The 11,940-nt window shown below is 39.2% G+C and overlaps 1 protein-coding gene across 3 annotated transcripts; it reads left to right on the top strand.

Annotated features, from left to right (window-relative positions):
* The first annotated feature begins 404 nt into the window (after window positions 1-404).
* spopla (speckle type BTB/POZ protein like a) lies at window positions 405-11,631 on the top strand. Of its 3 annotated transcripts, none has more exons than XM_022193656.2 (12): window positions 405-596; window positions 1,767-1,842; window positions 4,347-4,464; window positions 5,053-5,174; window positions 5,590-5,741; window positions 5,846-5,973; window positions 6,838-7,015; window positions 7,561-7,616; window positions 7,826-7,948; window positions 9,294-9,436; window positions 9,542-9,595; window positions 10,119-11,631. In XM_022193656.2, exons 3-12 carry the CDS (start codon window positions 4,387-4,389, stop codon window positions 10,261-10,263), a joined length of 1,179 nt encoding a protein of 392 aa, XP_022049348.1. In that variant the 5' UTR covers window positions 405-596; window positions 1,767-1,842; window positions 4,347-4,386; the 3' UTR covers window positions 10,264-11,631. The 3 variants fall into 3 exon arrangements, with proteins under 3 accessions (XP_022049348.1, XP_022049349.1, XP_051815111.1); XM_022193657.2 differs by lacking the exon at window positions 405-596 and adding an exon at window positions 692-826; XM_051959151.1 differs by lacking the exon at window positions 405-596 and adding an exon at window positions 731-873.
* The last annotated feature ends 309 nt before the right edge of the window (window positions 11,632-11,940 follow it).

The following is an 11,940-nucleotide window of genomic DNA, read 5'->3' as shown; positions in this document are numbered from 1 at the left end:
GAAAGATACCACATCTCAAGGAGTTAACTGAACCCAAATATCAAAATAAGACTACCTGATCTGTGCAATGGTCCCTTTTAAAGTTACTGATTCATAAAATTAGCATTTTATGGTTCAAGTGGATATGGACACTATAGTGTTTATTAGCTTGAAATAGCAATATATCATATTCATGTGCCTGTGTGTGTGTTTTTACCATATCTCTTGCCTGAATAATCAACATGTTATGTCTTCAAAAAAAACCTGCTGGCAGGCAAATGTAGGGGCTCATTTATTCTTAATTAAAAATGCTGCTAAGAATGAACTTTTAAGAATGAAGTATTATTATTATTATTATTACATTGGTTGAGAGCATAGACTGTATGAGAGGGAGCAGGATGTTATCCGAATTTCGCGCCTGCGCAGTAACTATATCTTCTAGCCTGTGAAGCTACCAGCCTGCTAGACAACTGTAAGCTAGCACATATAAATTAGACAAAGAAACCTTGTGAAGAGACTGAATGAAAAAGAGTTCAAAGTATCGGACGGTGAAAGGAGCAAGTGTAACACAAAGCTACATGTGTTATTCGATATATGTGGGAGTATGAAATTGAAAGGTAACCCGTCATCACGTCATTTTAAACTTTTTGTGAGCAGTCAGTGCAGAGATTAGCTTTGGCTAGCCGCTAGTTAGCCGACGTTGTTTTCCCACCAGCAGATTGTACCAAAACGTGAGGGTTTACATTAGCTTGCGTAGTTAGCATCCTGTCACATGGATCTGGGAAGGCCCTTTGTTTTACACCGGGTAATGCGGGGTCTAAACATCACGTTACCGATTGAACTTGAGGTATCCTTTGCTAATCTGTGTTGCAAGTGAGGAGTAACGTAACTAATGTAAGGCTGCTTGCTAGTATGCGGACAGATTTATTGCTAACATGTTGTGTGTTAAGCTAGCTGATCGCTGTATTTGCGGTCTAAAGGCTAAAGTGAAGTTAACATTAATCTTGCTAGTGAGAACATTACCTCTGGTTAGTCGGATACGTATTGCAGACAAAATTGGCAGACTAATGATGATCCTTTTGAATGATTGTTATGATGTAAACTATCCTAAATGTTAGAGGACGGTTAATGGTGGGGCGCTGTTGATGGTGGTGGGGAAATTAGTGTTGACACTTTAGCTAGTGTGTCGCTAACATGGAGCTGTTGCTTTATTGTGATATCGTTTTTTTGTGTAGCAATTTATGGGTAGTCGCACCCGTTTACATCCCGAATAGCATATAGGCCAAGTACAAATACGATAATTTAACTTTCGGTTACAGCAAACTAGCTAGTTAAGATGCCTGTCCACATAGCATCATCTGTGTTGTAGCAAAACTCCGGCTAATGTGTTAGCCAAACAAAGTTGCAGGTGAATCCCGAGTTAGCTAATTTAACTGACTGACTTGAGGGCCAGGCACTCACTCTCGATGCTTTACGATATTTCTGTTAACATTTAGCATTACAAGTAGCTAAAACCCAAACTAACAATGTGCGCTAACAGTCTGTTATTTGCAGGTCAACTGATACACTCATTGTTTAATTACGTGGCATTTTGAGTGATTTGAAAGCTCAAATTTCCTGGTGTCACTTGATAGACTATTCCTTAATAGATGTTGTAGTTTATTGTGAGTATGTGACTGTATTCTCAGACGTTTTAGTGATGTAGTGACACTCCAGTTACTTTTATACAGCTTGATCAGATCCATATTCAAGGCCTAATGTCTGTCTTTGTTTTTTCTGGAGTGTAGCATGAAGATGGGGCCATGAAGGATCCTGTGATGACATAGAGAAACTCCATCCTTGTACATTTCAACCCTTCAAGAGGTGATGAGAAGGTTTTGAATTCATTGCTGATGCTGCATAGCTCAGATTTCATAGTAATCTAAAGCTGTTTCAGTTGCAGCAGTGTTGAAGTCACTGCAAGCAAAGGTGTGTACAGTCAACTTATCTCTTCCTCGAGATTTTGTGCACTCCATTGACAATATAAACATATAAGAAAAGACATCAAGTGTGCTTTAAAGTATCTGCTTGCATGGATATGTGTCCAATTCAAATATTTTTGTTCACAAACTGGATGTTAGAAATGAGAGAAAAACTCAGTGTAAGTAATGAAAAATCCTGTAAACCACTGGCCCACACACAAAACAAAGCAAGTCAGTCATATTGCATATGTGGCCAGGTCCCTTTTACTGAGGGAAGCAAGGTTCACATGGTAGTAAATTCATACAGAAATAAGTGTAACTCCAGGAAAGAGAGCTAGAAGAACAACAGCAGTTCAGGAGTGTCATCTTCACATTACGAGACACTGTATTTTTTGTGATTCGTGTAGCAAGCAATCTGTTTGTGTACAAAACATAAAAAAGTTTTATTTGCATGCTGTCAAAACATATTCAACATTCTGACCCAAGTTCATCCCTTTTAAGAGTAAATAGAGACAGCCTTACCAGGGTGGCCTAAGAGAAGGTTATGATGAGGCTTTAGAGGCTTTTGATTTTGACTTCGCTTTGTGAGAAAGATGACACTCCAAAAAGGGATGTGTACTCTTAATGTCACATGAGTTGAGAGTGTAAAACACAGTGTGACTCAGCTATAGTCAACATAGTACCTGTGTAAACATGCCAGATTTTGTGTTGGCTTTGGTGTTTATATTGCTGTCGTAGAACTGGTGTTGGTTAAGTTTACTTGCAAAGATCTCCATTACTATCATGGTATTTTTCTTTTCTTTTCTTTTTTTTTTTTTTTAACAAAATTTACATATACTTGATGGCCAGGGGTTACTGACTGGTACTGTTTAGTCAGTACCAAATTCACCGCAACAGTTAGTCAACAGCGTGGCTTGAGCAGTCATTTTCATATTGTGTGGTTCCAGTTAAATGATCACAATCACTATTCATATGTGTCCTTCCTTTGCTCATGTTCAAACTAGTCCGAGATAATACCAAAGTTCTGAGGAAATCTGTGTGCATGTTAACTTGTGTTTAGCAAGTTTATCCCATCTGGCACAATGTGTAATTTGAAATTCAGGATTTAAGCCGCAGTAAGTACACATAAAGTTAGGATCTTTATAACCTTGTGTAGATATACTTTGAAGTTTCAGTACAATGTGAAGAGTTCACATTTTTCACTCACATGTGGAAAATGTATTGGTAGTGTTTTAGTGGTATACCAGGCCCAAAACCTATCAAAGCATTAATGCCTTCTATGTATGGAGATGGCCCTGTGTTGCATTACAATCTGGCATTGTTGAGCTCTTGGAATTGTTTACTTGATTGTTGTTTGGCTTGCTATTGGTGAAGCTGAAGATGCTGAGGTTGACCAACCTGTTCCCTTACCTAGACAGCTCCACTTTCACTTTATGGAATTTCAGTGTCTGAAATCACACTCTGTGTGTATGTTGTTTAATTCAGTTTTTTAAATGGTATTTCAAACATTTATTTCATGATTTTTCTAGTGGCTATTGAAGACAATAGCACCTCGGTTTCTCTGCTCTGTATTAGGGCTGGATAATGGTCTGTCTGAAGTAGATCTTAAGATGTGTTGTTCAGCCACAAATGTGTTTATTGTTGATCTGCATGGCCATAGGGGAAGTCGTGTGTAATGACATACAATTTCAGTCAGTCTACCTAGGTTAGTGTTTATAGTGTTGTCTTGTATGTGTGAAAAGTGCCATGGGTAATTAGCCAGTGATGGTGTGAAGCAGATGTTAATTTAGGATTGTCAGTTTCACAGAGTTACACAGAACCTCCTATCTGACGTCAGAAGGATGGGGTTTCCAACACTGTCCAACCATTTAACATGCATTTCTGGCAGTCCATAAATCCAGCTTCAGCATGGGCTGTTCTGACACTGATGACATGAGTCAACATATTGGCTACACATAGTATGCATTCTTGGTTTTAGGGGCTTTTTTTTTTAACAAGCATGTCTGCCAAGCCATTGGTGGATTGGCCAATTATTCATTTTTTATTTTTTGGCTTGTTTTCTTCAATATATTCTGATGACATTATATTTGCAGTGATTTGAGTTGAGAATAGCTTTGCTTAAGCTTTTGGGATGTGAATTTAAATAGCCTCATAATTATAAACAATGAAATGTCAGGAATTGTGTTGTTAGTTAATTCTACATTTAAGCAGATGCTTTGCTTTGTTTCCTCCAGGTTGCAGTGCAGTATTCATCACAGTCAGACTACGAACCGAGGCTAATTCATTTCATTCAAATTGCTAGTCCTCTCCTGACCAGACAGTTTAAAACCTTGGTGAATAGGTGAAATATGTGCTATCAAGTCTGTGCAAAAATAATGTTATTTGTTGTTTCCTTGGAACAATTAGTGCTTTAAGGACGTGAGTGAGTGGTACCACAAAGCCGGCGATGTCACGGGTTCCCACCCCTCCGCCTCCTGGGGAGATGTCAAGTGGACCTGTGGCAGAGAGCTGGTGTTACACACAGGTATGGGCATGCATCATGTTCAGCGTATAAGGGTGACAGAATTAATGAGATACTAATGACATTTAGATTTAAATGCAGCTCGTTATATTGTTAGTGTTATATACCTGATGACACCCTGTGCCCTTGTATTTTTTTATGAGCTCATATTCCAATGTTTACTATTCCTTTTTTATGCCTTTTCACAGCAGACAGTATGACATGTCATGTTCGGAAAGGCACAGGTGTTAATGAAATTAATCATGGCTCCGTTCTGTGTAAGTGTTCTGAGTCGATCGCTGTGACAGTGAGCCAGCACGCACAGCATCAGGATCCTGAAACTGAAGCTGCTAAATGGAATTCAGCAGTCATTAAGTTTATTACATACACCTGTGATTTTCCTACTGTGACATTTCAGAATGTCAAGTCACCGTAATTTAAGGTGGATGCAAGCTCCCGCTCTACAATTAGACCTATTGTACTATAGGAATCTAGTTTTTGTATGTGGTAAATTTGCAGTGCTAAATAGTATTTATTATTAAGTGCAAATTTTCTGAAACTCAAATAAGCTTTGCTCTGAAGGATATTTGTGTGTCTTCTCCTTGTTCCAAGGTCAAAGTTGTGAAGTTTTCCTACATGTGGACCATAAACAACTTTAGTTTTTGCAGAGAAGAAATGGGAGAGGTGTTGAAGAGCTCAACCTTCTCTTCTGGCCCTAATGACAAAATGAAATGGTTGGTTTTCAAGTTAATCTTTTTAAAACTGTTAATTTATTTGCATATTTCTCTGGTCATAAAATCACTGATAACTTGAGAAATTATCAAGGCTTTCACAGTTTTGGAAATTCACATTCATGCCTACTTATGCACTTTTGCAGTTTCAATTTATACGTATTGTCCAATTTTGCCATGCCAAGTTTCTTGAATTTCCCAAAGCACAGACATGAATGTCATTGAAAAGTCCGTATGTTTTGCTTTAGTGTGGGAACTCTGCACACAAGTGATAATTACGCACAGCATCTCAGAGCAAGAGAAAATTACCCCTGAAGGCTTGTCATAGTGTTGTGTCTTGACAAAAGTGATAAAAGCTGTACTGTCTTCTCGGGTTTGTTAGATTACTGATGTGCGGTGTTTTGTGTTTACTTCCTAGGTGTCTGCGAGTCAATCCAAAGGGACTTGATGATGAAAGCAAAGATTATCTGTCATTGTATTTACTTCTTGTTAGCTGTCCAAAAAGTGAAGTCAGAGCAAAGTTCAAGTTTTCTTTGCTGAATGCTAAAAGAGAGGAGACAAAGGCGATGGGTGAGTTCAAGCAATCAGAAAGGGCATCATATCCAGTTAGTTTTCCTTTTTATACCATGTATACCAAAGGCAATAGTAAGCATTATTTTTTCCCTTGGTTACAGAAAGCCAAAGAGCATATAGATTTGTCCAAGGCAAAGATTGGGGCTTCAAAAAATTTATAAGAAGAGATTTCCTTCTTGATGAAGCTAATGGACTTTTACCAGATGACAAGCTCACCCTGTTCTGTGAGGTAAGTGTTGTACTACAGCTTTCCTTATATTTCTCACATTAATGATTCCCCTTCAGTAATGCTCTAAATTTACCAAAACTGCAAAATGACACACAGCTGTTCTCTCTATTGTTATGTACAAGTAACATATTACTAATGTGCTGATGTCTTGTGTTTGGCATACTTTATATACAGTGAGTAACATCAAATTAAAGTCAGATCCCTGTTGTAGAAAAGCCTTTACACCAATACTGTTACCTTCAGCGGATGGAGTCTGTTAATTCTTGTCATGATCAGTTTATACCGAAGTGTATGCTGAAGTGTGCCACATCGTTGGGATTTGTTTCAAATGACATTAAGCTTTTAGCAAGAGACTTGCCTTCCCCATTTTTACGTCGTTTGCATGCCGTCTGTTTCCGAAATAATTGAATTCTGCGTGTCAAGAAGAATAAACGTCTCCTAAAATGTTCTTTCAAGGGACGAGTGAAATGAGGTGTCGATGAATTCTGATTTAAACGCACTTGGCTGAATACTGCCAGAATTAGTGTGTGCCAGCCAGCACTTCCAGCAAGATTCAACAATTTCAGGGAAATTGCCACTTTGATAAACAAATTACATTCAAATTAAAGACAAAAAGCCTTTTCTCATCAATTAGGTGTGTCAGCCAAGTTAATTAATTTTGGTTTCAAGTGCTTCTGTTTTTGCAAACAACAGTCCCTTCCACTCTAGGTTTCCTACTCTGGAAAATACGTTTTTAAAAGGAGCAAATTAAACATAAATTGGATTGTTCTCTTATTCTCTAAGTTATATTCGTTGCTGAATTTGTTAGTGTGTTGTGGCTCGATACGACAGCTTCAGTTTATTCTCTTTACAATGTACACGCAGGTGAGCGTTGTCCAGGACTCCGTTAACATTTCGGGCCAGTCCAACATGAACATGCTGAAGGTACCAGAGTGTCAGCTGTCTGATGACCTGGGAAACCTGTGGGAGTGTTCACGCTTCACAGACTGCAGCCTCTATGTGGGAGGGCAGGAGTTCAAAGCCCACAAATCCATCCTCGCAGGTGAGACGTCCCGAGCCCCCGGAACTTTAGCAAGCAGCAGCCAGCACAGAAGCCCCAAAACAGCCAGAGGAAGACGCATCTATGCCTCTTCTTAATGGCTTCCTATGGAGAGTACCTCAAAGGGCTATGGAGGGTCTGTTTTTTTTATTTATTTATTTTTTCTGCGTTGATTTGTAGCGGCCTAGTTCTGCAGCGGATGCTAATCCACCCCACTACCCCTGCTTGGCCTTGCTTGGCCCAGACGACTGTAGGATCCAGGAGATTGAGAGGCTGGCTCTTTTCTGCAGCTCATCTCCTTTGGACATGGTGGCAGCTGCAGTGTTCAAAGGGGAAATACTGAGTGGCAGCAATGTGGATGTAGCTGCATTTTAATAATGTTAAATATTCGGTGTATATGATTCTGGAGTTTTTCATGCTGTATTATCAATTGGCATTGTGTGTAGTCACATGACATTGATAGGGGAAGGTTCTGGTGAAAACTGATGATTGATTTGGTGAACTGATTATATGTTATGTTGACTAAACATAATTTATTTTTTTGGCAGCGAGGTCGCCAGTCTTTAATGCTATGTTTGAACATGAAATGGAGGAGAGTAAAAAGGTATGAATAACTGGTTATTTTTACAATACTTTCCCACTGTTGCACACCCTGCATAGTTCAGGACTAGAATGCTTTGTCGCATTTTAAATGAAGCGTCTTTCTAACACAATGGTAATCATCACATTCTCTCATCCATATTTTCAGTTGCCAAGGTCTTATGTGTAGCAACGAAACCTCTTGTCCTTTTGTTTTTTTTGTTTATCCTGCAGAACCGTGTCGACATCAGTGATGTGGATCCAGATGTCTTTAAGGAAATGATGGGCTTCATCTATACAGGGAAAGCCCCCAACTTGGAGAAGATGGCAGACAATTTGCTGGCAGCTGCAGATAAAGTATGTACCTAAATAGTTGACACTTTGGCTAATATTTGATCAAACGTCTACTTTTAGCTGCTCTTTACAGCCAGAAAAATGCTCTTCTATATTTAAGTCCGTGTTTGTTCAGTAATTGGCAATTCTGCACAATTGCTTCTATTTGTAATTTAAACATGGAGCAGCTTACACTTGCATTTACAAAATAACTTGCTGTCATTAAAGAGATTTTTAGTTACATTTTTGCCTGTTTGGCTACAGGGTGTCAAGTTAGCAAGAACATTGGTCACTTAAACATTTAAATTGTAATGCTGGAGCAGTTTTTAGATGCAGTATGACCATGGACAATAATGTACCTTGCTTTAGTGTTTGGAGCCTCCGACTGCTCAGTGAGTGGAGAGAGAGCGCTGTATGTAAGTCAATGAGGCTTAAGGGCTAATGTGGTCTGTTCTGTAATTATGCAGCTGTTAGCCTGCATCTAATGTGACATGATTTCAGTATTGATAGTCGATCATTCTTTTGTTTATTCCAGTCTCCCCAACCTCGCCACATTTTTAGAGCAGATAGAATGCACAAACATGCCACCTGTAAATCCAAATACAGCCCTTCAAAGTGCCGATTTCAGAGAACAGCAGTCATCTTGAAGGCAGTTTGTGATGTTGTTTCTCTTCTGTCGTAGCCTGTGCCGGTAATAAAAATGTGTTGACTATTGTCTTGATGTGGAAATGTGATTGTGTAGCTGAAATATCAAATTATTAAAGTGTGAAAGTATACCTTACCAGAAAGAAACCCTATTTCAGGCATTGTTGGTATCAGCATAGTGCACGACGAGGCAAATACTTAAAAGTTGAGGATGTTGATAGAGAGCCTATTACAATCTCCTAAATCTTTTCAATCTTTCACCAATTCAACACTTAGATCCGCTCATTCAGGATGAACTAAGTCTATCATGATCATTGTTTTGATGGATGAGTTGAAGCTGAAGAGTTAAAAGTATACTGAAGGACAACCTTAATTGCCTCTTCAGGATGAACCTACTCACTGCTAAAGTGATCTGTCACATATCGGAATGATTACATCACCCCTGGGAATAGCAATCCTGTGGTAAAGTGTCTGAGTCCAATTATTTTTTTTTTTTCTTTAAATTACAAACCACGGGAGCTTGCTGGTAAAACATTTTGGATCCTGGTCACTTTTTTTTCTCTTCCCAGAGGAGATGTAATCATTCTGAATTTCAGTAACTGATTGCACCCGTGGCTTTGTGTAGCTTTGGCATAGCTGAGACAAAACCTCAGTCCATGGGGATTTACTTTGTGTCCAGACTGTAACCGCTGCTTTCTGTCTCCCCTTCTCACCTCCACCCCAGTACGCTCTGGAGCGTTTAAAGGTCATGTGTGAAGAGGCCTTGTGCAACAGCCTTTCAGTGGAGAATGTGGCCGACACCCTCATCCTGGCTGACTTGCACAGTGCCGAGCAGCTCAAAGCACAAGCCATAGATTTTATCAACAGGCAAGTATCGCAAAAAGAAAAAAAATAAAAACTCCAGTGATAAATTCCTGCTGCCATTTCTGTTTACCAGCCCTGAATGCTTACCTTTTTATCTCCTTGCCATAGGTGCAGTGTCCTGAGACAGCTGGGCTGTAAAGATGGAAAGAACTGGAATAGCAAGTATGTAATTAGCTGATATATGTGACACAAGATTAATAACACACCCTTATCTCTTCCCCCAACCAGATGCATTAGAATTCATTGTTTTAGCCCAGGCAGACAGAGTGCTATTTGCCTTTTCAGTTTGAAGCTCCATATCTTTGTATCCAAGTTATTAATAGACTCATACCTGGATAAACCCTGGAAATGGAATATTTGCAGAATTTGAAAAAGAAGGGAGGTGGTCGCTTTTGGAAGTTTTTCTTTCAGCTGATGTAGTGCAGTGTTCCAGGACACCTTGAAACGTTGAACTTTATTTATGTCTGTTGTGTTGGCAGTATGAAGGCTTTCCAATCCTGCGCTCGTTTTTATGTTTATGCACGTGCGCCGAAAGCTCTAATGACCCTTTTCAAGTTTGCCGTGCAACACACAAATCAAATCCCCCCTTATTTGCTTTGTCATTACAATCTCATTTATGTTTATTGATTTTTAATGTGCAGATTATCATGTGTGAGTGTTAACTTCATTTTGCCTGTGCTTACAGTCATGCTACAGATATAATGGAGACTGCAGGCTGGAAGTCAATGATCCAGTCCCATCCTCACTTGGTAGCCGAAGCCTTTCGTGCCCTGGCTTCAGCACAGTGCCCACACTTTGGTCTTCCCAGGAAGCGTCTAAAACAGTCCTGACTGCCCGACTGTGCCCCGAGACTTTACTGGAGGTGTGAAGCATGGGTTTACAAAGGAAGGACTAGTGAGGGTACCACTCTTATTTCCACCAAAACTGAACACACTTGAATACAGAAGAGTGGAGCTTTCTGGCCAGGAATGTGGGGAGGCTGGCACGTGGAAGACTGACATCAGTGGATTGGGAAAAAATTGGTTCAATCGGTGTTGCTTGCTTGCTTTGCTGCCCCAACTGAATTCTGTTCAGGACGGGGTAGCAAGCCAAGCTGTCTGCTACAGTTTTTTTTTTCCTGTAATTTTCAAAATGGCCTTAATATATCTGCCATTGCTCTGGAGCTGCTCTAGAGTACTTTGTCTATTTTACTCTGTGCCTGCCTTGTCACAAAGACCAGGCCTCCTCCAGGTTGCACTAGTTCCCATGAATAGTCATTTTGATATGGAGTTCTATAGGAACGTAACAAAGGTTTAACTAAATGGGAAATATTATATATTTGTAATGTTTAGCCCGTTTTGTGACTAGACATTAAAAAGCATGAACACTTTCAGTGCAAGGTCAGTTCTTTACACTTTTTAAAAGATGCGTATGCCCCATATTGATGGCACCATTTCTATGTAAATGACAGTTGAACCATCTTCAGAAGACCAATGTACAAGAAAGTCTGTTCTAATTGCGTATTTGTGGGGGAAAATAGTAATCTGCCATTATGAAGACCCAGTGTCAATCCTTGTAAAACATGTAAGACAGAAAAGTGTCTGTACTTTGGCCCTAATATATTAAAACATTGGAAGTATATGGAAGTATTTACTCAGTCTCCCATTGGAATGACATATTCCAGATCATACGTCTGTGAACTGTTATAGATTAAATTTTGAGAATTTGTTTCTTTAGTATCGCCAACTTGCAAATATTATATATTCTCAATATATTGTGGTTAACTAAAAGTGGAGAGACTAATGCATGGTCATGTTATTGTCAAAAGAAAGTGTCCAAGTACCAATTTTGTTTTTAACAATTTATTTTCTGCAATTATCTGACATATTTGTGCAGAATTAAATGAATTGAGTATGTGCAAAAATCTCCTCTAACATGCTTGGGTATCTGTAGGATGCTGAGCATCACTTCTACTGGCAATGTTATTCTGTGTTTGAATGGGGGGTTGTCATGTTTATTCAGTCCGTCTTGTATGTAGTGTGGTGTGACAGACACTTCAGAGGATTTTGTAAATTTAAAGAGTAGCATCATTTTTACATGATATTGCTCATCATTCAGCGTCATGTTGAGATGTTGAAACCTTGTTTGGAAGCAAAAAAGATGAAGTTGTTGTCTGCAAGAATGCCTGCATTAACCCATTAAAACATTTTCCAGCAGTCTGAAGTGTCCCAGGTTTGTTTTCTTATTTATTTTTTTGGTAACTGAAGATTGTCGATCTCGGTGTCACAAGGGATTTCAGTCTGGGAAAAGGTGATTATTATCCACACTGTTTCTTTTAATGATTGTGTTAATGGATGTGGATGTCAGGCTGAGGTGATTTATTTATTTTTTTGCCACCACTGTTTTTCTTTTAAGTATAATTAGAAAACACTGCTGTGATAATCAAAAGAAAATGCGCTTAAACTCCGTCGGCATGGTACCACGTTAAACGCTGAACCTTTTTGCAACACATGAAAGACTTTTTTTCC

Source organism: Acanthochromis polyacanthus, chromosome 14, assembly GCF_021347895.1.
Source record: "Acanthochromis polyacanthus isolate Apoly-LR-REF ecotype Palm Island chromosome 14, KAUST_Apoly_ChrSc, whole genome shotgun sequence".
Taxonomy (NCBI): domain Eukaryota; kingdom Metazoa; phylum Chordata; class Actinopteri; family Pomacentridae; genus Acanthochromis; species Acanthochromis polyacanthus.
This window is presented reverse-complemented; position numbering and strand designations above follow the sequence as displayed.